The sequence below is a fragment of the Linepithema humile genome, chromosome 4 (assembly GCF_040581485.1).
Source record: "Linepithema humile isolate Giens D197 chromosome 4, Lhum_UNIL_v1.0, whole genome shotgun sequence".
In the NCBI taxonomy this organism is placed as follows: Eukaryota; Metazoa; Arthropoda; class Insecta; order Hymenoptera; family Formicidae; genus Linepithema; species Linepithema humile.
The window spans coordinates 21,331,215-21,356,527 of record NC_090131.1 but is presented as its reverse complement, the minus strand read 5'-3'; the positions used below and the strand labels follow the sequence as shown (position 1 = coordinate 21,356,527).

The following is a 25,313-nucleotide window of genomic DNA, read 5'->3' as shown; positions in this document are numbered from 1 at the left end:
AAAGCCAATGAGTTATTTTATCAAACACATAATACATATGCATTGATCGACAGCAATCGATCGCTACTGTTTGGAATAAATTTCAGTGGCGCGTTTTTGGCAATATAAATTAGTCGGGTATGTATGTATTTATTGATAATGTTATTTATCCAATTACTATTCTGTCAATATTATCCATTTAAACGCCGATTTCATTAATGGAATCAATATTGTCAGCAGCGATCATAAGGATACATTTAAACCATCGTAAATCACTATGAATAAAACGAACTATATATATTATTGTTGAAATTGTTCATAAATGGTTTCATTTCTGTTAAACGAATTGTCAAACGATTGTATCAATACAAATTCAATATTTAGAATTCCTCGTTTGTCTCATTCATATATTATTGTAAAAATTGTAAGTAATGTAATATCTTGGTTCTTTATTTCATTTCTTAACATTTGTGTTAAATATAAAAAAATTAATGTATATATAAATATTAAAAATTTAATAATTTTGTAGAAATATGTAACTTATATAAAACAATATTAACTGAATTGATTTAAATAATAAAATTAAATTTATATAAACTATATATAAAAATATTTTGTATACTCATATATAAAATAACCTGTACATAGATATGCTAGAAAATAGAAGTTTCTTGAAACTTCCTGCGATGATTTCAAAAGAGAGACAATTGAATCAGGTTACAGTGAAATAGAGTGGAGTGGAAAATACGGATTACGTCCGTTCGCAAGCAACGCCTAGATGCGCTGGCGTGTTTACCAAACATCAAAATACCAATATGAAATGAAAAGAAAACAATTTACCTTGGCTGTGTAGTGAAAGCTAGCAAAAGCCTCCGGCACGAGTCAATATCCCGGCTGTATTGAAACGGATGCAAATTCGGCACGAATTAATAGTCATGTATCGCGCATACGTGTGTCCCACATCACACATCGCCGCGATAAAGCCTCGATGGACGTGATCAATGTGGATTTTAATCTGTTGGAGATGGGATTACCGCTCGTCTAGCCGATTCATCGCCGCCATTTCAAATGACCGATTGACTGAACGTTCGCGCTTTTCTCAATTTTGCAGTTTCATTGCGGTAACGGTTACGATGTAGTGACGACATCTAGTGTCAACAAAGTGAAACGAATGAAATATGGCGATGTACATAGATGCTAAACAATATAACCTTTCCCGGTGTGTCATGAAGACTGATCGTCTAATATCTTTCGAGATAGCTGTTTATTGAACGATAAAAGAATGTTTATAGTCACGAAGGAGATCGACAGTGAAAACATTAGTAAATTGTGTCGCACATGCTTGAGAGAAGACGGTGACAAAATGGTGTGTTTATTCGTGGGTCCGGCTGGTTCCTCACTCGCCGCTAAATTGCGATCTCTCTCGTGCCTGGAAGCAAGTACATTTTCTATTTTATATTTGATGTAAACTTATGTAAGATTAACCTTACATCTGATGTTTGTAGGTCTGGCAAGGAGATGGCTTACCTGAAAAGATGTGCGATCGTTGTGTCACCAGAGCAGAGTCAGCCCTTTTATACAGAGAACAGTGTCGTGCAGCAGACAGAGCTTTGAGACAAGCAGCATTAAAGGTACGGTACAAATTTATGCTATACACATGTAGCTATATTATTATAATATTTGAATATGTTCAAACAGGTATCTGGACTAACATCGTATACTACTGTTTCTGGCTGTAAGCTCTATCAAAATCAACAAAATCAAGGGTTTGTACCTGTGCAGAATTCTCATAAGACATTAAAATGTGTGGAATGTGGTGCTGTGTTTATGAATTATCAAGAACTTTGTGCCCACAATCGGTTGCATTTGCCTTTTATGCAGGATAACATACCTATGCAACACATGCACATCGTAGAATCTCAAAATCCATATCTTAACTTTACTCATGTCAGCTCAAACTTTGTTAATGATAGTATACCAAGCACACAATTGTCTCCACTAGTTAGATCAAATATGATGCATACCATGTCGTTGAATGAAGAAAGCTCTAGTCGAGCTGCCTGTGCCTTACATTGCTCTTTATGCAATCACACTTTTACTAATAGGAGACAGTTAATAAGTCACAATATAACACATAGTACGGAGAATGTCGACATATCGTGTGATAATGAAAATATAGAGATTTGTGAAAATTCTAATCACATTCCTCAAAATCTAAGTTACGAAAGATCTATTCATTCTGTCGATAATCCTATTCAAAATTTATCTTATCAAAAGTCCACTGTAGATGATAATGACGGAATACAGAATATAAACTTTCCTGAGAATATTGATCTGGATGGTGTTCAGGAAAGTAGTTCGGAACGCATACAAAATATAACGATACATTCCGAAAATGATGTATCAATTGCAGAAAATTTAAGTTTTATAAAGGCATCGGAAAAAGATAAGCAACTCATAATTGAATATCAAGGATGTCCAACTGACAATAATTATAAGCAATCTTTGGACATGAAAGATACGGAAGATATTCATGCAAAGAAGTATCAGTGTGAGATATGTTCCAAACAATTTTTACAAAAATCGAAATTATTTGCTCATCAATTATCTCACTCTGGCCAACAACCATTTAAATGCTTAAGCTGTGGTAAAGCTTACACATCGAAGAGCAAACTCAATGCACATATGAGATTACACACGAAAACCAATATACATCAATGTAAGGTATGTGATAAGATATTTCCATATCCATCGTATTTAGAGGAACATATAAAAGTTCACAATAAAACTGATAATACACGACAGAGCAAAGACTTTGAATGTAACACTTGCAATAAACGTTTTCGGCTTTTGAAAAACTTGAAAGCTCACGAAAGACTTCACACTGGAAAAGGTTTAGTGCAATGCGAAATTTGTGATAAACAATTTAGCCATAATTATAATCTAAAGATGCATTTACAAACGCACAAGTCGTCGAAAGTGCATAAATGCGAATATTGCGACAAGCGTTTTGCCCAAAAAGGTAATTTAGTTGAACATTTGCGTATTCATACCAAAGTAAAACCTTTCGCATGTAAGTTATGCGGCAAGAGATTTGCACAATCGAGCCATCTTAAAAATCATGAAGCCTCGCACGGTAGTTTGAGACAACATCAATGTCGATTGTGCGGGAAGAGATTCAAGCTAGCTAATCATCTAAAAAGGCATTTAAATTTACACACCGGTTCAAAGACATATAAATGCAATCAGTGTAATCAAATGTTTTCGCAATCTTTTAGTTTAACAAGGCATTTAAAGAAACATAATGAGTCACATATATAATTTATTTGATAAATATAAATTATAATTTGTATATATATATATATATATAAATGTAAATAATCGTTGCGAATACATATTTTATAATTTTAAAATTTCGTTTTGACTTATTCTTACTCTCTTATCATCACTTCCATGTATTCCCAAAAATATAGAAATCTAGATTTAAGCTCTCAAGATTGTCTGGAATTAATAAAATAGTATCAAAATAGAAGTAATCTCTGTCTGTTAACTAGAAAATTATTTTCGATTCGTATAATTTTGGTGAAATTTTTTAAATCCTTTGTTAATCAAAGTCCTTTATTTGTAACTTTTGAGGACTGTAGTGAGAATATTTATTCCTTCGCGCAGTTGCTCCTCCGTGATCGTTAAAGGAGGCGATATTCTAATGATTTGACCATGTGCAGGTCTTGATAACAATCCAGCGTCTCTCAGCCTCAGACAGATATCCCAACCATTGGCAAACTCTGCAAATAAAAAATTCATCGAGTGTATTATGCAGTTGTAATAAAATTCAATGTTTCGTTACATAAAGTAGAAATATTATTCGTCTTTTGTACACAATTCTCTAGAGCTTAAAGTAAGTAAAAAAAAAAAAATAAAATAAAATTGCAGATTGCAAGATATGATTCGGGATCAATAAATATTTTATCTTTGCTCATATCGCACGATGAAATTTCATTTGTTAACAATTTATCAGTAACTCAAAAGATTGATTTATGATCGTATAATACCTTTATTAATTACAAGGCCGGCTAAAAGACCACGTCCACGAAATTCCGTCGCGATATCTTTTGGCAACTTGATCAGTTCTTCTTTCAGGATGTTGCCGAGTTTCTTCGCGTTCTCTGCCAGGTTCTCCTCTTCCAAGATTTTGACTGCTTCCAAGGCAACTCTGTTTCCGAGCGGACTCCCGCCGAAAGTACTTCCATGCGAACCCGTTTCCAAGCAAAGCATTATCTGGAAAAATGATCAGCGTGGATAAAAGATCTTTATCGCTTTGAATGATAGCGATTAATACCGGATACAGCAGTACTTTGGAGCTTCTACATAAGAGTAAATATACGTTATCGCTTGTATAAAATTTTAAGATTTTTATTTAAAATTTAAAATATAAATAATTATTATTAACATATTTTAGATTTTATAAAGTTGCATCTATAAAAGAAATATATGAAATGTAGAATGGTTTTAACAGATAAACGAATTTTTTTCAGGTACCTGATCATCTGCTAGAACACCAGAAACCGGATACATGCCGCCAGAGAGTGCTTTTCCCAAAATAAGAATATCCGGTCTGTAACCTTCATGATCAACTGCCAAGCGCTTGCCAGTTCTGCAAAGGCCAGTCTGCACCTCATCGGCGATCCATAGAACGTTGTACTTTGTACACAGTTCTCTTACACGTTGTAGATAATCATCCTGAAAAACAAAAACACGAAAGAATTGAGAGAAATAATTATGAAGTATTGATAATAAGAAGAAATCCTCAAGCTGCGCTATCTTTCATAATAAAAACAGTATTTCTGTTTATCAGTAAAACAAGCAAGGTACTTCAAATAATAATAATAATAATAATAATAATAATAATAATATTTTAATCACTTAAACTATGTATTCACAATATGCACTTATCTATTCCTCATTAACTTACAGTAGGTATAACGACACCGGCTTCTCCCTGGATAGGTTCCATCATAAACGCACAGATATTAGGGTTTTCCTGGAATTTCTGTTCCAGAGCAACCGGATCATTGTACGGTACTTTCTCAAAGAGCGGCACATAGGGTCCGAAATCTGTATAGCAGTTCGGATCTGTCGAGGCTGACAAAGCCGCCAATGAACGACCCCAAAAGTTTCCCTCAGCGAACACAATGGTAGCTTTGTTATTGGGCACTTTCTTTATTCTATATCCCCAGCGTCGGGCCATTTTTATAGCCGTATCACCACCTTCGACGCCTGTTATAGAAAAAGAAATGCTTTAACTTCGCGTTGTTTGGTAATAAAAATTTTCTTTATTCTTAATTCTTAATTCTTTATTTTCTTAAAAACGGTACTAAGATGTCTTCCGATAATTACTAAGATTCGAATTAATATTTATTTTTTAGGAAATATCGTGATTCTTAAGCAAATTTATACCTGTATTCATGGGTAAAAATCGATCCCATCCTAGAAGTTTCGTCAAATATTCTCCCAATTCGCCATGAGGTTCCGAATAGAAGGCTCTTGATGTGTGTGTCAGCTTCCCAGCCTGTTCTCTCATGATCTTCACCAGACGCGGGTGACAATGACCCTGGTTGACGGTTGAGAATCCCGCCAGAAAATCGAGGTAACGCTTTCCATCGATATCCCACAGATAAACACCTTCCCCTCGGGATAAAACAATCGGTAATGGTTTGAAATGAATGCCACCGTATTTATTATCACGATCGATTATTTGCTGAGAACTCAAAAATCTTCTTTTGTCCGATTCTTTTACAATATTGAAGAATCTTTGTCGCACAGATTGCATGGTCACGTTTTTTCTCTTTGTTCCTGTTTAAAATCGATAAATATTAATGTACAAATATTTGTTTTATTTTGTTTTACTACTATTGGAATATGATCAATCAAAGCAATTAAAATATTGAGATATTCTTCAAGAATAATGGTAATTATAAAATTGGAATTGACAATTTGAAAGCCATTTGTTACTAAAAACAATTTATTTTATCTGAAAATATTACATTTTATTTTTATCTTAATGTGAAGACTATTTCTAGCTAAACAAAATTTTACCAGCAGATAAAAAAACGTCGAGAGATATTCAATAGAGTAGAGATAAAAAAGAAAATAGTTTTATTGTTATACAAGAAGTACTACCTCTTTAACACAGGTATGAATGTAAGATGTCTGACGGCAACTTCGCTGATCTTGCTTTTATATCAAAGAGGCGAAAGATATGGCAAAAGATACGGTGGATATGACTGCTTATTTACTGGTGAGCTTATTTGTACACAAGCATTGCGACAGAAGGATTTAGAATAAATACCATTGGAGACGTATCTGATAAAAACACAGAATGGAATAAAGGCGCCAGCGTGCCAAAGTAAACAAGTAACAATGAACAATTTAATCTCTTTTAATGACATATTAAGAAAGTAAAATTTAATTTCAAATACTTTTGTTAGACCATTTTTTTACATCATTAGATATTTAAAAGAGAATTAAAATGAAGAATAGTGATATAATGAATTGATTGAAATAAAGTATAAAATTTTATTTCAAAATACCATTTGATATATAATTACAACATTTGGTGCATTATACGTATATATTTCTCGATACATTTTATCTTGCATTAATCCCCCATGTCATTACGCTAGAAATACATCGTTATTTACGTAGAGAATGAATGTTATCACATTAAGCTATTAATAGCAGGAACGTAAATGAATAACTTATTCACCATGTTAGTTTTTAACGTTTTACGAAGATAACGATTCCATCCAACATGGTATATTTAGCTTCTCTCTGTGGAACAGAAAATTGTCGCGAGAGACCAGTCAAATGAATGCATTGTATTTATATGTAGCATTTAATCGTTTCATAAATAAGCACAATTTTTAACGAAGATACGTCAATGCAATCGTGAGCTGTTTAATCCTTGTAGTATATTACTTGATAACTGCATGATCTATCAAAAGCAACAACAAAACAAATTTTTTTTATATAGCAGATAAAGATCAAGGCGAACATTGCACTCAGTTAAAGCCTTATTAAATTACATACGACACACATATACCGAGTAACTCAGGAGAATGATATAGATATAATGTATCGAGAATAAATCATTATTTTGACATTTGTATTCGAAATATATAAAATTATTTCATAAAATATATTTAGTATATATTTAGTAAAAATATATATTTATGTTAAAACAATTGCAATTGAGTGAGACATGTAACGATTAAATTGTCAATATGTAAGAATAGTTCTGGAAATAATATCCGCGCACTCGCGTATTTGGTCTTCCGTGATAACTAATGGTGGTGCCAACCGAATGATGTGCCCATGTGTTGGTTTTGCTAAAAGACCGTGTTCTTTCATTTTTAAACAGACGTTCATGGCGTCGAGTTTTTTGTTAATGACGATGGCGTTTAAAAGACCCTTTCCTCTCACCAAGGTGACCACTTCCTTCGGTAGCTTGTTAAGTTCATTCCTAAGCACGTGACCAAGTTTCTCTGCGTTTTCTGCGAGTTTCTCTTCCTCCAAAACGTGAAGCGACTCCAGGGCGACCTTGCATGCCAGAGGATTTCCACCGTAGGTTGATCCATGCTCGCCAGGTTTGATGACGAGCATGACGGGATCGTTCGCCAGCACACCGGAAACGGGATAAAACCCGCCGGATAAGGCCTTACCGAGAATAAGAATGTCCGGTTTCACATTTTCGTGATCAACGGCGAGTCGTTTGCCTGTTCTAGCTAGACCGGTCTGCACCTCATCTGCGATCCATAGGACATTGTGTTTCGTGCAAAGTTCTCTGATTCCTCTCAAATATCCCTCCTTTTTTTAAATGAAAACAAGTTTAAGGATAAAGATTAGACATTGCTGGTTTTCTCACATTTGAATATTCATACAGGATGTTACCTTGGGAACCACAACCCCAGCTTCACCCTGGATAGGCTCCACCATGAAGGCGCAGACAGTCGGATCGGTGAGAGCTTGCTGAAGCGCCGCAAGATCATCATAGGGAATGACCTCGAAGCCTGGCATGAACGGTCCGAAACCACTGTAGCTGGTCGGATCGGTACTCGAGGAAACGGCGCTCATGGTCCTTCCCCAAAAGTTACCCTCCGCGAATACTATTTTGGCCTGATTTTGTGGTATATTTTTGCTGGAATATCCCCATTTGCGTGCCAATTTGCATGCTGTTTCGCCACCTTCCACGCCTGTATTCATCGGTAGCCATTTGTCGTATCTAAGGCACGAAATATTTTAAGTATTTTAAGTAAGTATTGATGAATTCTATGCATTAATAAAATGTATTGCAAATTTTTCAGGAAAATTATTTAAGTATTTAATTTTTTGTCTAAAGATCTTACATTTATCAGTAAAATGAACAGAAACAAAGTATTAAAAAAAGCACAAAACTACATAAATTATTGCGTGATACATAAATTACAATACTTTTTATCGGAACTGTCTTTATTTAATGAAACTTTCAAATTACATTATAGTTTAGTATCTAATTTTATTTCATATAGTATTTTGAGTTTTGTAATTCTTAATTTTTAATAAATTTTCAGATATAACACTAGATGTATCACATATATATAGCTTATCTGTAATGCAAATACATTTACTTCCACTAATCTCATACTTTAGATTTCATAACGTATCAGTTAATCTTATCAATATATCAGAATTCAAAAGTAACACTGCGTACCCGAAAAGTTTTGTAATATATTCTTCGAATTCACCCAAGACGTTAGAATAAAACGCTCTAGATGTTAGAGTTAGAATTTTTGCTTGATCGACCATTACTTTGTAGATTCTAGGATGACAGTGGCCTTGATTAACTGCTGAATAAGCGCTCATAAAGTCGAAGTATCTTTTACCTTCGACGTCCCACATAAAAACACCCTGAGCTTTACACAAAGCCACAGGAAGTGGATGATAATTATGAGCACCGTATTTAGATTCACGATCGAACACTTGTTGCGATGTAATTGTTTTGCAGCAATTGTTTTGTATGCTCTAAAAAGAGAGAGAGAAATGTTTGAGTTATCCATTTTCAAACCATTTGTAAGTATTTTAAATTATTTTTAAAAAAGAAATATATGTAAAAATTTAAAATTTAAATAAATTTGAATAAAATTAATTGTAAATAAATTAAATATAAATTATTTTTTTATTAAAAAACAATATTTTTAATATATATGTTTAAGAATATACTAAATATAATTATTTTACGTAGTAAAATTGAATAATAGTTGCATTTTAATATTCACATTAGTATAATTAGTACTAAATACGTTACCTGAGATTGGGCGCATAATAATGCTCTTGCCGGTCCTTTGATATTTAGCAGCGCTATTCTCGCTAATGGAGCCATTGAAGGAATTGTTGAGTTACTTCTTTGTCAATCAAGACGCACGACAATAAACTGGTGATGAACCACAACTAAGAGATTGGATATTAAAGTTCTTCGACCATAAGCTAAGTGGTCTGTCATAAATTGAAGCAAAGTGTTCACAGCTGCTATTCTCAATGATGATTATGATAAAGTGTAAGTATGACAGAACTATCCCAATTTCACATGCATCTGAAAAATTAAAATATATGTATATACAATTTCTAATTGTTATGACATTGCAGATGGTCTAATAATGCAGAACCGATTATGTTTATATCTTTCTTATCATATATCTATAATATATGTTTTGCACATACATCTTGCCTTGACTCTTTTGCTCCTGATTTTCAAAGTTTAAAAATTTTTATGTTTGTACAGAATTGTAAATTAATTATCAAAAAGTTAAAAGAGAAAAATTATTTATTATTTACTAAATTAATAAATGTATAAATTCTTATTATGTTTTCAGAGGCCATTATTTAATATATTCCCAGCGGTCAGAGTTTTTAAAGACCACTTAAAATTATATTATATATAATATACGTATAATATACGGTTATATACGTCAATAAACTTACCCCAGTGGCTCTACTCGGACTGACGAATGATTGTGCTCTGCGATTCTAGTTCAAGTTTTGTTTATCTTAATCGTGTACAAGAGTGTCGAAGTAGCACTGGATAACATCACGCTATACGTCTCTCGCTTACACGTATGCCACACCAGCTTATTACTTTCCCACCGTGATACGTTTACTCTTGTCATATATATTATCACCGATAACGTTTTCAATGAAGTAATAACATTTTTATGATATATCTTCGTATTTTATGAAAGAGACAATCTGTTAGAAACGCATGGAAATTAAAATCAATTTGTATGAATTTATACACGAATCACGTGTATGAATTTATACGCAACTTACGTGAAATAGAGATGAATTATTTTTGCGATCACATCCTTTAAATAAATGATGACGATTTAACTTCTTACATGATAAGAAAGATTTTTGCTGTCACAGCAAAACTGTAATTGCTATCACGCCTGCTATGCATTTAATGTGAAAACGTTCAAACTTCACTACCGTAATTAACTTTGATAAGTAGTAAAACTTGTTTTTTTTTTGCAAAATAAAAAAAGTTCACAGAAACATGAAATTACTGCTAAAGTTATTAAAGCAAGATATATGTGTAGTTTAAAACAGAGTCAAAGCAATCACAGCAAGACGAATTTTGTCGTTACAGCGAAATTGTTAGCGCTATTTAATAATGGAATAAGAATCGATTTATTATGATAGTGCAAAATATACGTATATATGTGTTAAAAATTATATAAAGATTTATTTATCTAGCTATGATACTGACATTTTCAAGCTCTCTTTTATCGACTATAGATTCTTTTCCGTCAGAACTACAACACGTACGCCACTTCATTGGAATTACGTTAAACTGATTCAAAAATTTAACTGTTGAAACGTATCGAAACGAATATAACTTGTCCTTACAAAAGAGTTATTTTCTCATTTTGATATCTTTTCATATCCTTTTAATTAACATATGGATGAAAATGATTATGATGCCCTTCGGGCAAAAAATGAAGCAGAGAGAAAAACTCTTGTAAGTACTTTACACTCTCGATGAAATGATTAATAACCTCACTAACCGATCTTTACAGTTTTCTTCATATTAATAATGTTTCTCGTATAGTTTGCAGAGCTGTTTAAAGACATAAAGAAGCAAACCGATGAAATTAAAAAACTAGAGAAAAAACATTCAATTGAGCAAAATTATAATAAAAATCAACCACCTAGGAAAAAACGCAGAACTACTAAAGATTTGGAAGATTTTAGAAACAATGGAATACGTCTGGAGTTTCGTCGGAAGTACAACACTAGAAGCAGAAAAATGACATCCAACGGCAGTGAATCTGATTCCGAAGATGAGAATAATGAAAACAATTTGTCAAAATTTAAAAGCAATCGACCAAAGTTGAAAGTTTTATTTCCATGGGCAAAGCCATTTCAACGATCCATTGATTTGATGAAAATTGTATGTGATGTGGATGAAGAGGAAGAAGAGGAAAAAGATGACACATCTGATGATGATAGCTATGTGGAAAATAAACGAAAACGAAGAGGTTACAGAACAAGAAAATCATCAGATTCAGAAAATATACCATCAGTGGATGAAATTACAGAAGAAATGTTAGAAAATGTAGCAGAGAAAAGTACCCAGAAAACATATTGTAAAATCAACGGTACTTCTTGTCATCAATGTAGACAGAAGACTTTAGATACAAAAACAATTTGTAGATCAGGAGAATGTGTAGGTGTTAGAGGACAATTTTGTGGACCATGCTTATTAGGAAGGTATGGCGAAAATGCTGCAGATGCATTAAAAGATCCTGTAAGTTTGGTTATATTTTATACAATTTTATTGTATTTTATATAAAAATTATATCTTATTACTCATGAACATTTCCCATAATACTTGCAATTTTTTAGGACTGGGCTTGTCCACCTTGTAGAGGCTTATGTAATTGTAGTATATGTCGAACCAGAAATGGACTTCGCCCTACAGGAATTTTAGCCCCCACTGCACAGGAAGAAGGATATTCATCTGTCATGGATTATCTGCAAGTAGGAGAATTTGAGGATACAGAGTAATATTTTTATACACAATTCATTCATCTAAATTTATACTAAATTTGCTTGCATATATGTTAAATTATTGATATTTTATTAATATTAAATTACTCGTATTTTAATTATTTATGCTTATACTAAGATTGAAAAAAATGAATCAAGTTAATTTGTAAAATTTTTTATTTTTTTAAGATTTTGCATATCTCTTTTCTATATTTTTATATTATGACTTTTATTTTACATTATGATTTTCGTTTTATTATATTTATTATATTTACTTTGTTGCCATTATTGCATAACATCTGGGTGAGAGTGTTGGATCAAACAAGCGTACTATAGCAATCTTAGAACTCTCGGTATTATTTTGCAGAAATATTATTCTATCCAACATAATAGCTGCCTCCACCACTGAACTCATATATATTCTTAACGTTTGAAAGATATGCAACTTTTGTTCAAAATGTACATGGTTCTCATATATTTCCTGTAGAACAGTGATAGAAGGTATCTAAAAATATATATTTTGTAAAATTTTTGTCAATAAATGAATAAATGGTAATCTACAAAATGATTTCTGTAACACATACCTGTTTATTATCTACTCCAATTTTGGATAGAGCCCATTTTGCATAATTCACAAAATTATCCACTGGACCATTACGACCTACTTTAGTGTTGTAATAGCCTATTAAAAACAACAAAATTAGATCACTTAAAATATATAACAAATGTATTTGTTGAATAAAACTGACCCATAGAATGCAGGATAACTTGTAGCACAGCTCTGTAAAATAATGAAGGAGAAAGTTGTTTATTATGTTTACTCCTTTCAATAGATTGTTGAGCCAACATTCTAGCATTTTTAGAAAAATTCCAACGTCCACTCAATGATTCATCTGCTAGATGGTAACAACATGGGACTACAAAAAGCAAATTAATATCTTTTGAACATAAGAAGGTTTTAATTACAGAATGTACAAGTCCTCCACAGGTATGTAATCCTGTCAAAATGAGATTTTTGTTTAAACTCCAATTAGGATAATATGTATTCACCATTTCATTATAATTAGTCATATCATTTAATTCTTGAACTATGTATCGAACCTAAAAAGAATATGAAAAAAAATATGAAAATTTGGTAAAATTATGATGAATTCTATACATTCAACATAATTGAATATTTTTTTATGCAAACCTTTAGGGACGATTGTCTCTTTTTTTTAATCTTTTCTTGACGATTTATTGCACCTTTGTGACAAACTTGCGATGAATCAATTGCTAAGACAGGAACATTGAAATGTTCTGATAAATATGTTGACAAGTATGCTTTTCCAGCTCCAGCATCTATTACTAAACTGTTAGTAGAAAGTGCCATTTCAGCAATAACTTTTCCAAGAACTTCAATTTCATATGATTTCTTGGTACTCATAAATTCGGATGTTGCATGGTTAAATTGGTTTTTAACCAATTGTTCTTGGTTGAAAAATTGTGGTAACAATTTTGGCAAATTGTTTACGCATATAACAGCAGGACACGATTCTAAAGAAAGTGATTTTGTTAATTGTATAAAATTATTTAATTCCGAGCTTATGTTGTTTTCTGTCCAAATATCATCGTTTGTATCAATACTTTCAAGCTCTGATTTAAGCTTTTCTGGTAAACACTTGTCCCATAATTTTTCAGTAATAAAATCAACCAAATGACAATCTATTAATTTTTTATATCTATTAATAAAATCCAATGTCTTTTCAAAATAATTGTGGTATTCCGCCATTATTACATTAAAATTCAAGTTTTTCTGCTTCAGGATACAGTGGAGAAATTTTGGCTAATGAACAGAATTTGGCATACTTCAATTTAATATTATCTACAGCTTTTAGAATATCCAAATTGTCGTCTTGATGATCAGGAAAAGTACTGCGGATATCTTCTAAAAGCTTTTTGGCTATCACCACTGCTTTTTCACAATTAGTGTCATTATTCTGTAAATAGTGTTCTAAAACTCCACTGTAATATCCTAATTGAGCAGCAATTATGCTAGCTCTATGATATCCGAGATGATATCCCTTTAATAATTGCTCTTTGCCACTTTTGTAACCTTTTTCGTAGCTTGATTCTTGTGCAATTTCCTCTGCAAATAATAAATCTTCAAAAGCTTTATTTACATCCAAATCCTTTTCTTCTTGAGACATAATTATATTAACTGAAAAGAAATATATATTTATAGATTTCATATCAATTAACGGCATAGGGGCACTTTTATAATATTCGATTTCCAAAATTTTACTTTGTTTCTTACTACTTTGCTATAATGCAAAAGAATTTACAGCAAGAATTATGGAAAAAAGTAAAGTTTATATCATAGCAGACTCAAAAACCTATTATATATAAATAAATAAAAATAATAAGTCATATGGTAAATCATAATATTTATTATATCAAATATTTATAGAATTATGACTGTATATAATGTAATAACATGTGGATGTAATGATAACAAGAATAGAGTAATTAATATCATTATCATGTGCATAAAAAACGTTAATCTTTTTAATTTGAGAAAACGTAATACAAAAAGTCATTTAAAACTCTTCACAAAAATAGTAAAGCACGGAAACTTACATATATAAAATACAATAATTTATTTTTGGAATTTGCAGGTTATATGAACACAGGCATGCACAAGCATGTGACATAGGTATCTGTGTTACGTATACATATATACAAGTGTAGTAGATAGCTCATATACATATTACACAGAGTCGGATGTTTAAATAGCAATTCATGTAAAAAGAAGAGCACGACATCGAGTTATTATCATGTAGATAGATTATATAATGCTCCCAATCCAATTATTTAGTTTTAATACAATTTTATCTCTACCTCTGTTTCTACTTTCGACGAGATTGGCACTCAACAATGACAGATGAACGAAATTTTCGTTCATCATATTATGAGAAAGTAAGCATTTTTAAAACATAAATACATATAATTTTGCAATTAAAGTATGAAACACACACACACACACACACACACACACACACTATTGTGATAAAACTTTTTCTCCATTAGATTGTTGTGCAATTACAACAAAATATTTTAATGTTATTTTTCAATAACAGGTTGGTTTTCGTAGCGTCGAAGAGAAAAAGTCTTTGGAGATATTATTGAAAGAACGACCGTTTGACAAAACAAAACTGAAGCAGTTTTGTTTAAGATTTACTGTGCCTGCTATGTACAGAAATTTCTTATGGAAAGTGTTACTTGATGTTATACCAGTTTATGTGGAAAGTCATGAATTTATAATGACTCAACGTACAATAGAATTTCAAGACCTACAGAAAGCATTAAAGATTGCAAAAATCATAGATGATTGTACAAAACCTCATCTAGTATTTCTAGCAATGTGGCTGCTGCGTACAAGAAGAGCAAAAGTTGACATGACTGCTCAGTTGGAATCGCCATTACACAGGTTTGTTGTTTACCATTTAATATTGCTTTAATTTCATATAAAAATAAAATTTTTTTACTTTAAGAGCTATGAGTAAAATGGCTGAGACACTATGGCATGTGATTGATATTGAATCTGAACAAGAGAAACTAGTCGATATGTATTGGATATTATCTGGACTCTTTGTACATGTGGAAAAGTTAAAAAAGGAAGTGGGCAAATTACAAGAATGTACATATACATTGTTAGAAAGAGATGATGCTGAATTATATAAGCATCTTGTTAAAATTGATGCACTTTATAATCTCCCATATGATTTATGGTTTTATTCGTGTTTTGCTGGCATAATATGCGATGGATCTATTGCTAAGTATATATGTACTAAATTATCATATGCAAATTATACTGCAACTTTAATACTACATAGTACTTGGATGATTACTAAAATTTTTATTTATTATAGGATATGGGATAAAATAACAGTTGGTGCATATCGAATTTTAGTATTTGTTGCTGTGGTTACATTAACCACTTTGAGACGGCTATTATTAAGGTGTGAAAATATAGACAATGTATTGGATACTATTAATAATGTAAGACCATCACAATTAAATCGTGATAATAATCATGATAATATAGCATGACATATGTACATTGTATATTTCCAAATTTTACAAATTTTTTTCTAGATAACAGAAGAAACATCAGAGATGATAGTTAATAAAGCAATTGAATCTATGCAGCAAAGTGGGACAACACAACAAGTTGATATGTATTTTACAAAACACAGTTAGTATTCTATCCAATGTAATATAAATCTTTCTCAACCAATTGTGCTGTATAAAACGGAAAATGATTACTATTATTTATCAATACTTTAATACTAATGAATTTGTACAATCTTTATTGGTTTTGTGGTTAAATTCGATATAGAAAATTGATGATTGATTTTAAGCGATATTAAATTCAATTGATAGCAATATATATAAAATTAATTTATTTAATTTATAATTGTAGAATTAATATATATATATATATATCAGAATAAAGTCTGATTTTGAAGTTATTCGATTACATAATATGTTTAAAACTCTTTCCAGTTTACTATTTCAGTTAATGTGATTGAATATTTTGTTTTATATTTTTACAGATGTTTTTCATGTGAGACTTTTATTTATCTTAAAAATAATCACTTTTTATTAATGCATTCATCGTACATTATACATACAATTATTTAACTCACGATAGAGTCATGACTTATTCTAAACTTTATATCCATTCTTAATATTATAATCTTCCTGTTTTCTGCTTTGTATTTATAATACAATCGTGTATATTTACTCCACTGTATGAGAACGAGTTTGTAAGTAATTCTAAGGAAATACGAACTGAAACTATAGAACTGCAGTTGCACTGTTTAATCTGTCCACAATTTCTATTTCATTCTGTAATACTTTACTGACAGCTAGATTCTAGAAAACGCACGTAATTTTGATACAATCGACAAAGATCATAAGCCATGTACTTTTACCGTATTGATCGAAACCTTCAATTCTAATCAATTTATTTTTAACAAATGTATAAATGATTTAAAATTATAAATATATATATATATATCAAAATACTTTTATTCATAAAGATAATAAAATTATTCATTAATTCATTTATGTATCTTTGAACTTTTTCGAAAAAATATTAAAATTTACAAGATATGAAAACAACTAAAGATTTTTAAGTAGGAGTGCATTGCATATTATACGCGGGTATCTACAGAAATTTTTGGATTAATTGTTATTTCTCAACTAATTTATGTTTGTTATTATTAATCTCTCGTTAGTTTTAATGGAGATTAATCGATTTTAAGAAAACAATGATTTTAAGATTCAATTCAGTATAATAATTAAAATTGCTTTCGTCTTCTACAAGCTATTTTGCAATGATTCAATTTTCTTACGTAAATATACTAGAGTGTCTATGATAATTTAAATTATTAAAATCAATGCCACTGCGAGAAAACAGATGTTTCCTAAAGGTCTTGATTCTTATAAAATAGAAATAAAGTATAATATATACAAGACCCTATTCTATCATACAACTTTGTCGTTTTAACATCAATGACTCCGATTTTAACACGCATAATTTAAAAGTACTATCAATTTTCAATTAATGATTAATAATACAGTTTTATGACTCATAGTATTGACGTCTATCATTGCCTTAGAATGAGACAAACTATCACTTTATATAATCTGCTCCTAATGTGTTGAGGCCTTTCTCGTTATATTCATAATTTCTACGTATTAAAATAAATACTTTGTGCAAAAAGAGACGGATTACATGATCTACAAATATCAGCTAAATTATATCAGGTGACTTACAAAAAGGATAAGTAATCACTATATCGCATCTATACAAAAAGAAAAGGTGACTGAAACAATTTTTATCCTCTTCAATTATTGTAATGTTCTTTTTTCGTGTGCAAAAATTATTGTTTATAAGGAATGTGTAAAAGCTATTTCTAGCGCTATAAATGTATGGAGATGCAAAAATACGTTGCAATTTACATTAGCATTTGATATAAAAAGTGGTAACATAAATTCGAAATACACAAGAGGAAAAGATACGACATCAAAAGTAAACACTGAATTATTAAGTTATAAGTCTAATAAAATACTGATTATAACTTTTATAATGTGCCGTTTTGTGCCGTCGGCAAGCTGCATAAATTAGGAGTCACTGATACTTTGCATAAGCTGTCGTTACGTCTGATTTTTAATAGTCGGCGCAAAAATCTTGAAAAGGAAGAGCTAATTTAACATTTTTCTTCTTTTGTAACATAACATGCTTGTCATACGATTATACTCGACTTTGAGATCAACCCACGTATTATCGCACAAGCACTGCTTGTGGAAACTTGTCACAACCTAAACATTAAGTTCCATCGATAGTTCTAAAATCAAGCTTTAGTTACTGCCTTAAACAAATAGTATAATACAATATAGACAATTCTATTGCAGTCCCGATTTGAGTCAGGTGCACTTCATAGCGACGACCTTTCCATCTCCGATTAAAGATGGAGTATTATCACTTGGCTAGAACATTCTCATCAAGTATTATGGCTTGCCTCACTTTTTTTGTTTCAATAGACACTATAGTGCGGCAGAATTACAATTATCGACTAGTGGTGATAGCGGACCGATTTTTCCTCTTCCACTTCCCACTCGGTCTGCTTCGTACTGAACATCCAAAGACAAACCTGAAATAAAAAGTATTTTTTTTAAGGCTTATATTGCACGGTTAACAATATTGAAAATTCTTGATATCCTTATACACTATCTGTATATAATACAACTTTCGTGAACAAACGTAATAATGTGCCGAGTCTCAATGCGCTATTAATCGACAAATCCATAAAAAATTGCATTACGATAATTTTTGAAGAATCCCATCACCATAAACATATTTGGCATTTAGCATATTTGACAACCTGTAACGTACATTTCTGATATGCGTATTTACCGGAGGGCCTCCGGGAAGTAGATGGATGATGCAACGATCCTGTTGACATCGTATTTGATTCGGGAATAAACGCAGCTACCAATAGCGCACAAATCACGAGTAATGCACCAAATACAAACGGCGGCCCTGGTACAAGCTGGAAAATACGAGTTAATCAATGCTTCAATTTTCGATTTAAATAATATTAGTATTTTACTTGTATACTTATACACACATAAATACATAGATATCTTTTAGCGAGTCAGTATACTGCATGTATAAGATACAAAACAGACACTAACAAAAAGAAACTATTCTTACCTGTAAATATAATGTATGTACCTGAGGCATTATATCTAGATGTGTACTCGTTCCTGTCCTGTTGGTTTCATCCAAGAATGATGGTTTTAAGGGAAGATTGGGCGTATCATCGTTAAGATCAACATGGAAAAGATAGAATATGACACCGAACATAGCAGGACCAAGTCCATTGCAGAGACCACGCATCCCGGTTACCATGCCTTGTACTAATCCTTGTTTATCGGCATCAGAATGCATGGATACAAATGCGGAAATTGCCGGATATGTAATGCTTGATACAGAAGCAAGCACTCCCGCAGCCCACATCATCCTTGAAATAATTAATTGAATTAATTCAATAAAATATAGCATATATATAACATATATATTGTCTAGTCATTTCAAAATATCTTAATAAAATAAAAATATATTATTATATTAGCCAAGTAAAAATAGCCAATGTTTACTTTTTTTAAATATTTTGATATATTATTTATTTAAATTATGTAAGTAGGCATCAAAATGTAGAAAATTATATTATTACTTTAATTGCTTAAGTACTTATATTAGTTATTGATATTGATATTATTATTAGTGCAAATAAAGAAATGTTATTACCACATTTTTGAGCCGAATCCATACCACATGAGTTGTAACATCTCAAATAACAGACCAAGCATTATAGTGTGTTTGCTGCCAAGTGTTCTCATCAAGGGTCCTAATATAATCTGCGCTCCCACACTCAGAATGCCCACCACCGCAATAAATATAGCCACCATGAAAGCGGAGAAGCCCATAGCCAGTTTTAAGTAAACAAATATACAACTATATTGTCCCGCTTCAGGAAGGTAGCTCAGGAACACAGTAACGCATAGCATTAAAATAGTATGGTCTTTTCCAACCTGTAAAGCAAATTATATATCTTTTTTACTTTACGATTATGTGACATTCTTATACCTGAAAATTATGCATTACATAAAATAATTATTACATTTGCCTGTTTTGATAAAATTTATAAAATATAACATATAAAATATTAAATACAATATCAAGTTTTTACCTTTCCAAGAGCTGCAAATGGATCAGCTTGCTCCCATGATATAGGTGCTGGTGGACGTGCTTTCTCAGGCAAACTTTCAGGTACAGCCACTAATATGAAAAACACATCCAACACTGCGATAGCTGTTGCTAATGCTACGGCAAGATTTTCTCCATATGTTGTCATGATATAAGCACCTAAAGCTGGACTTATCACCATACTTGCAGCAAAAGTTGCCGATACCTAATAAACAAAATAGTTATTTCAACATTATTAAATATTATCTTATTTCTTATTATTTTTAATATAAAATCTTGGTATATACAAATATAGATATTATTTCTATCAATACACAAGTAATGTATAATTACACGTACCAAACCATATGCCAGCGATCTTTGATTCTCTTCTGTTACATCCGCAACATATGCAAACACTACTGAAAATGTGCAAGCAAATACGCCACTGATAGAAATCATGGCAAAAAACCACCATGTATTAATGCTCATTAAGGGAATTGGTGCACATGTGAAGGCCACTGTGATGAGTAGAAAGAATTTTCGACCCCATACATCAGAGAGAGCACCGATCAGTGGCGCAGAAAGAAAAGACAAGATTCCTTTAATTCCCATTATTAAGCCATTCATTAGGAACGTGTGATCCGGAAATGTTTCATTCAGTACCGAAATAATAGGCATGGTTAACAATCCCCACGCAAAGAATTCCAAAAATATTACAACCAATGCATGATACACGCTTGCCTCGCCAATACCGGAACTCTGAAAAATAACAATAAAATAATATATTACATATGAGATATAAATACGAGATAGTCCTTAAGTAATGTGCTATATAATTATTGTGTCAATGTGTAACACTCTATAGCAGTTCTACATATAGATATATATACACATGTATATAGCGCAACACCACAGATATAAAGTAAAATTTCGATAAATGGATATGGCCTTCTCTACCCAATACATAATATTTATGATGTTTTAGCAGCTGACCTTGAGATGTCTGTAGCATTGTTGAACAAATGTAAGAGGAGGTGTGAGCTTAGCTACAGCATGATCTTGACTATTATGTATCTCAGAACAGGACGGGCCCAAGCCCTCTGTTCCACTGTTTGCCCCAGGGGGCATGACCCCTAAGAAATGTCACTATATATATTTTCTTTCATATTCACATCTTAATTGATGCTCTTGTTATCATTCTGTTTACATATATGCAATAAAGAAATAGATGATCTTCTCTTAATGTCATATTAGTACTATTTCTGCAGTTCTAAATTAAATTTTAATTTGTTCTTTAATATTACTCTCAATTTCTTTCCTTTAATCATCAAGTTTACATTTTTCATAGTTTTTTTTTCATTTAATGTCCAAAATAAATAGTATATTGCACTGTAATTGAGATGCATACACTGTATATGTATTTTATTATATTTTATCTTAATTATATTATAAATTTCTTCACGTACACAATTATTTTGTCATTATTATTTGGTTTACCAACGTTACATTTGCAATACAAATGAGGTAATTGTAACAAGGCTGCTTGTCTTCACTATATATGCAATTTGTTTTTTACACATATCGAAATCAGCAATGTCTATATAAAACTTTGATTGATAATGCATCGGTTTTTATATTTATCTGCTATAATTTCTGCAAATATATTATCTATATACATACACACATACACTCCGTTTTAGTGAGTTTTAATAAGAAACATTAATTAATCAGAAGATGCAATAAATCACTCTGTTGTCATGTGCTTTCTTATTTTTAATTACATTTATAAGATCATGACATGATTTTTAGCTTTCTGGCAATTAATTATATCAATGTTTGAACTTCATTATGGCAGTGCAAAGCTCAAGCCAATACATTTTTTCTGTTGCGTCCTTCTAAAATTTGTTCAATAGTATTTAGATTTTGATGTATATATTTTACAGTATATTAGAAGGATCTCAATGATCATCTAATTACATGACATAATTAACATCGTATGCTCTCTGTCATTTCGTGTACAGTGCCAAATCAGTACGTCATTAGGTTCTTGGCAAGTTACGAGATCCACAGAGGAAAGCGATTCACAACGAAGAAATTACATCGCTGATAAACTGAAGCTTAGGAGAACTGAGTATTTCTTTTTATGCATCGCAAATATTTTCTCTCTTTGTAGACATATCTTTCCTCATGACAAGTAGAGATGCGTTAAACGAACAGCATCGTTAACACGCGCCGCTCTTCCTCCGAGTCCATCGACGAATGGATTCGCACGGCCTTGACTTGATCGCGCACAGCCGCGACGCGTGACGTCACAGAATTCCGCGAACGCGAGGGATTTACTTGGTTAACGATGAAGCGCGTTTTTCACGAAGCCGTCCGCAAACGATATTGCATGGCTCGCGAGCGGTCTTCGTGATGCGCGCGATCTTTAACATTGGAAGTTTCCAAAAGCGACTGGCTGATCATCGGCTTCGTGCTACGGACGGAGTTTTTCGCTTCCTTTCCCGTATCTCTGTCGTATCTTGAAATTACAGCCGTTTGTCAGCGGCTGTTGAACGAAATCTCTAACAATCACATATTTCCATTCGAAATCCCTCGATACACTGTCAATCCTTCGCGCGGTCCACTCATATCGTTTGACAATTTACACGAGAAACCAAACCTCCGCATTGCAACTGTGCTTCTACTCATCCCCTCCCCTCTCTTTTAACCCCTGGCGATACAGCCTACAATCTCTTCAAGCTAACTTTAGACTTGTCCTAACCTAACAATGACGCCAACAGCTGGCAATCGGCACACTTAAATCTGCGATTTTTTTCACAAATGAATCACGAAAAAAAGCTTTTAAGCTCGCAGTGTTTTATAGTAAAATGCATTCTCTATGATATTCTAATCGAATGTTATTGGGAATGCATCGTGTGCAATAATTGATCGATGCGCGCGACACTCGTCTGCTTTGTGCGCTATATATATATATATATATATATATATATATATACTTATATACTTATATATATATATATATATATATATATATATATATATAATATATATACACACATATATATGATACTAAATGTGATAAAAAAATAACATACCATGATATAGTCCTTATTTTTTCAGCTATAGATTTGTTGAATATTAATTTAACAAAAACCACATTTCAAACCCACAGCTAAGGAAAAGCAGATTGTATTCTTACGTCATAATAGATAAGAGAATGACAAGCAAAGAAAGATTATTGTGGTTTATATAAATTATAGATTTTATATAATTTCAAAAATCATTCTTTATAACATAAAAAAATAACTTATTTTTTAACCACTAACTAAATGATAGCTAAAATATGGTAAATTATTTTACTCGCTTCAACTTTATTTTTGATCTGTGAAAATGCACATTTATGTAAAAAATGATATATATATGTGTACCATATATATCATATACATGATATATATAGATGTATATATATCATTTTTGACACAAATGTGCATTTTCACAGATCAAAAATAAAGTTGAAGCGAGTTATATATATATAATCAACTGAACAAATATTATAATAGATTATATATATAAGTTGTGATTCTCTCTCTATCCGTTTATAATTGTACACTATATACACTATATTTTACTTTACGTGTAATAAAAAATATATAACATAAAGTAAAACATATGTAAAGTTGTGCGTGTACATATCTTTATAACTCCTAAATGTAACGTTACAATTCTAAATAAGATAAAAATTTGAGACAATACTTAAAAAATGCGAATTAACTAATTAATATTCTCGAATAATTTTTAGATAATATAGAAATATATATACAGTTATCAAAGATTGAATACCTATGAATGTTAACGTTCTGGTTTTATAATTTGCTAAAATGTATTTGTAATATTGAATATTAATTTAATCACTAGAAGAGTGTTTTATTATTGCCAGAGTGGGATGTTTTTGTGCAAATATTTAACTAATTTAAGCATACACAGGGTGCAAGTTTATACATAAATAAATTTTTCGTAGTACTAATTAAGCGACAGTACGTAAAGATAAAACGGGATAAGACAAAACAGAGATTTGGATATATGGATGCATTGTAGTCAGAGTGAGAGGGAGCGCTAGGCTGCAGCCAACTACTGCAAGAGTGAAGAGGTGTCGAAGTTATGTTAAGGTGAAGCTTGTGACGAAAATCTTTAGTACCGTGATTACTCCATCCTTCATAATGGACTTTCGGCTTCGAATGATCATGCCGACGACCTTCTTAGAGACCTTGGCTGGCATATTCACGCACTGCGCGCACAGACTCTTTCGCTTTTTCAGTTTCATGAATTCCTAGAATTTCGTCAAAACGATAGGAGTCATTTTCCCCGCGACACTATTTGCGCTGTATCCACCGAGGTTATCACTTTCAGCTCCGAATTTTTCTCATGGTGTCATCTACATAATAACGATGCAAACGGCCCGAACAAATGAATATATCCCGACGTATCCGCGTGTCCGCGGATCAACACAGACTATCGTAGGCAATCATGAGTTATCGCGAGACTGCATATAGCGATTTCATTTCACTGGTCTCATTTTCGTGTATTCGTGTATTCGTGAGCCTGGCTTGTATCGACGAGTGATTGGTTGATCTTCTTACGAATATGTGTTATGCAGTTATGCAAGTTTGCTGAATATACCTTTAGGGTTATCTTAAAGGTACCTTTTTACGCTTACGCTCAATTTCAGCGTTAGAAGACATCACGTGATTAAGAATAACCAATCATTGCAATAGTCTTTGGTCACATGTTATATTATGTTTGATTTTGTATGAAATAGAATAAGTAAAAACGCAAATCTATCAAGCATCTGTATTTTATTGATAATAAATTCTATTCTTCTATATATTTTAGTATCATTATTAATCAATAAATTATTTTAATATGCACGTATTATTTATTAAGA

The 25,313-nt window shown here is 31.7% G+C and overlaps 8 protein-coding genes across 15 annotated transcripts in view; 3 read left to right on the top strand and 5 right to left on the bottom strand.

The window, feature by feature from the left end:
• shg (shotgun) overlaps positions 1 to 975 on the bottom strand; it is a 139,385-nt gene extending 138,410 nt beyond the window's left edge. Inside the window, exon 1 of the mRNA XM_012366889.2 lies at positions 820 to 975. The gene's annotated coding sequence lies outside the window, so the exon portion shown is untranslated. The remainder of the gene's footprint in view (positions 1 to 819) is intronic.
• Positions 976 to 1,137: 162 nt separating this feature from the next.
• LOC105672161 (zinc finger protein ZFP2-like) lies at positions 1,138 to 8,113 on the top strand. Of its 5 annotated transcripts, none has more exons than XM_067352863.1 (6): positions 1,138 to 1,414; positions 1,485 to 1,610; positions 1,678 to 5,296; positions 5,406 to 5,626; positions 6,173 to 6,277; positions 7,922 to 8,113. In XM_067352863.1, the coding sequence occupies exons 1-3, from the start codon at positions 1,262 to 1,264 to the stop codon at positions 3,298 to 3,300; spliced, it is 1,902 nt and encodes a 633-aa protein (XP_067208964.1). In that variant the 5' UTR covers positions 1,138 to 1,261; the 3' UTR covers positions 3,301 to 5,296; positions 5,406 to 5,626; positions 6,173 to 6,277; positions 7,922 to 8,113. The 5 variants fall into 5 exon arrangements, with proteins under 5 accessions (XP_067208964.1, XP_067208963.1, XP_067208965.1 ...); XM_067352862.1 differs by having other exon boundaries at positions 6,173 to 6,385; XM_067352864.1 differs by lacking the exon at positions 6,173 to 6,277.
• On the bottom strand, positions 3,285 to 5,809 carry LOC105672097 (Ornithine aminotransferase precursor). Its single transcript, XM_012366809.2, has 5 exons — positions 5,437 to 5,809; positions 4,952 to 5,256; positions 4,519 to 4,719; positions 4,032 to 4,257; positions 3,285 to 3,764 (listed from the first exon to the last, which is right to left on the bottom strand). The coding sequence occupies exons 1-5, from the start codon at positions 5,807 to 5,809 to the stop codon at positions 3,598 to 3,600; spliced, it is 1,272 nt and encodes a 423-aa protein (XP_012222232.2). The 3' UTR covers positions 3,285 to 3,597.
• On the bottom strand, positions 6,542 to 9,465 carry Oat (Ornithine aminotransferase precursor). The gene is made up of 4 exons (XM_067352874.1): positions 9,323 to 9,465; positions 8,729 to 9,039; positions 7,930 to 8,260; positions 6,542 to 7,845 (listed from the first exon to the last, which is right to left on the bottom strand). Exons 1-4 carry the CDS (start codon positions 9,395 to 9,397, stop codon positions 7,258 to 7,260), a joined length of 1,305 nt encoding a protein of 434 aa, XP_067208975.1. The 5' UTR covers positions 9,398 to 9,465; the 3' UTR covers positions 6,542 to 7,257.
• On the top strand, positions 9,436 to 12,631 carry LOC105672160 (cell division cycle-associated protein 7-like). Its single transcript, XM_012366897.2, has 4 exons — positions 9,436 to 9,571; positions 10,810 to 11,032; positions 11,123 to 11,821; positions 11,920 to 12,631. The coding sequence occupies exons 2-4, from the start codon at positions 10,973 to 10,975 to the stop codon at positions 12,079 to 12,081; spliced, it is 921 nt and encodes a 306-aa protein (XP_012222320.1). The 5' UTR covers positions 9,436 to 9,571; positions 10,810 to 10,972; the 3' UTR covers positions 12,082 to 12,631.
• Positions 11,827 to 13,976, bottom strand: LOC105672158 (probable methyltransferase-like protein 25). Its single transcript, XM_012366895.2, has 5 exons — positions 13,256 to 13,976; positions 12,813 to 13,164; positions 12,648 to 12,745; positions 12,339 to 12,568; positions 11,827 to 12,048 (listed from the first exon to the last, which is right to left on the bottom strand). Exons 1-5 carry the CDS (start codon positions 13,832 to 13,834, stop codon positions 12,045 to 12,047), a joined length of 1,263 nt encoding a protein of 420 aa, XP_012222318.1. The 5' UTR covers positions 13,835 to 13,976; the 3' UTR covers positions 11,827 to 12,044.
• A 732-nt stretch (positions 13,977 to 14,708) lies between these two features.
• TBC1d7 (TBC1 domain family member 7) lies at positions 14,709 to 18,290 on the top strand. Its single transcript, XM_012366896.2, has 6 exons — positions 14,709 to 15,021; positions 15,183 to 15,532; positions 15,597 to 15,881; positions 15,975 to 16,104; positions 16,201 to 16,300; positions 16,662 to 18,290. The coding sequence occupies exons 1-6, from the start codon at positions 14,980 to 14,982 to the stop codon at positions 16,712 to 16,714; spliced, it is 960 nt and encodes a 319-aa protein (XP_012222319.1). The 5' UTR covers positions 14,709 to 14,979; the 3' UTR covers positions 16,715 to 18,290.
• Positions 16,680 to 24,917, bottom strand: LOC105672156 (hippocampus abundant transcript 1 protein). 4 transcript variants are annotated; one of them, XM_012366891.2, is made up of 7 exons: positions 24,567 to 24,917; positions 20,726 to 21,127; positions 20,370 to 20,591; positions 19,928 to 20,211; positions 19,331 to 19,640; positions 19,010 to 19,166; positions 16,680 to 18,767 (listed from the first exon to the last, which is right to left on the bottom strand). In XM_012366891.2, exons 1-7 carry the CDS (start codon positions 24,690 to 24,692, stop codon positions 18,661 to 18,663), a joined length of 1,608 nt encoding a protein of 535 aa, XP_012222314.1. In that variant the 5' UTR covers positions 24,693 to 24,917; the 3' UTR covers positions 16,680 to 18,660. The 4 variants fall into 4 exon arrangements, with proteins under 4 accessions (XP_012222314.1, XP_012222316.1, XP_012222313.1 ...); XM_012366893.2 differs by lacking the exon at positions 24,567 to 24,917 and adding an exon at positions 21,362 to 23,299 and having other exon boundaries at positions 19,031 to 19,166; XM_012366890.2 differs by lacking the exon at positions 24,567 to 24,917 and adding an exon at positions 21,362 to 23,297.
• Positions 24,918 to 25,313: the final 396 nt, after the last annotated feature.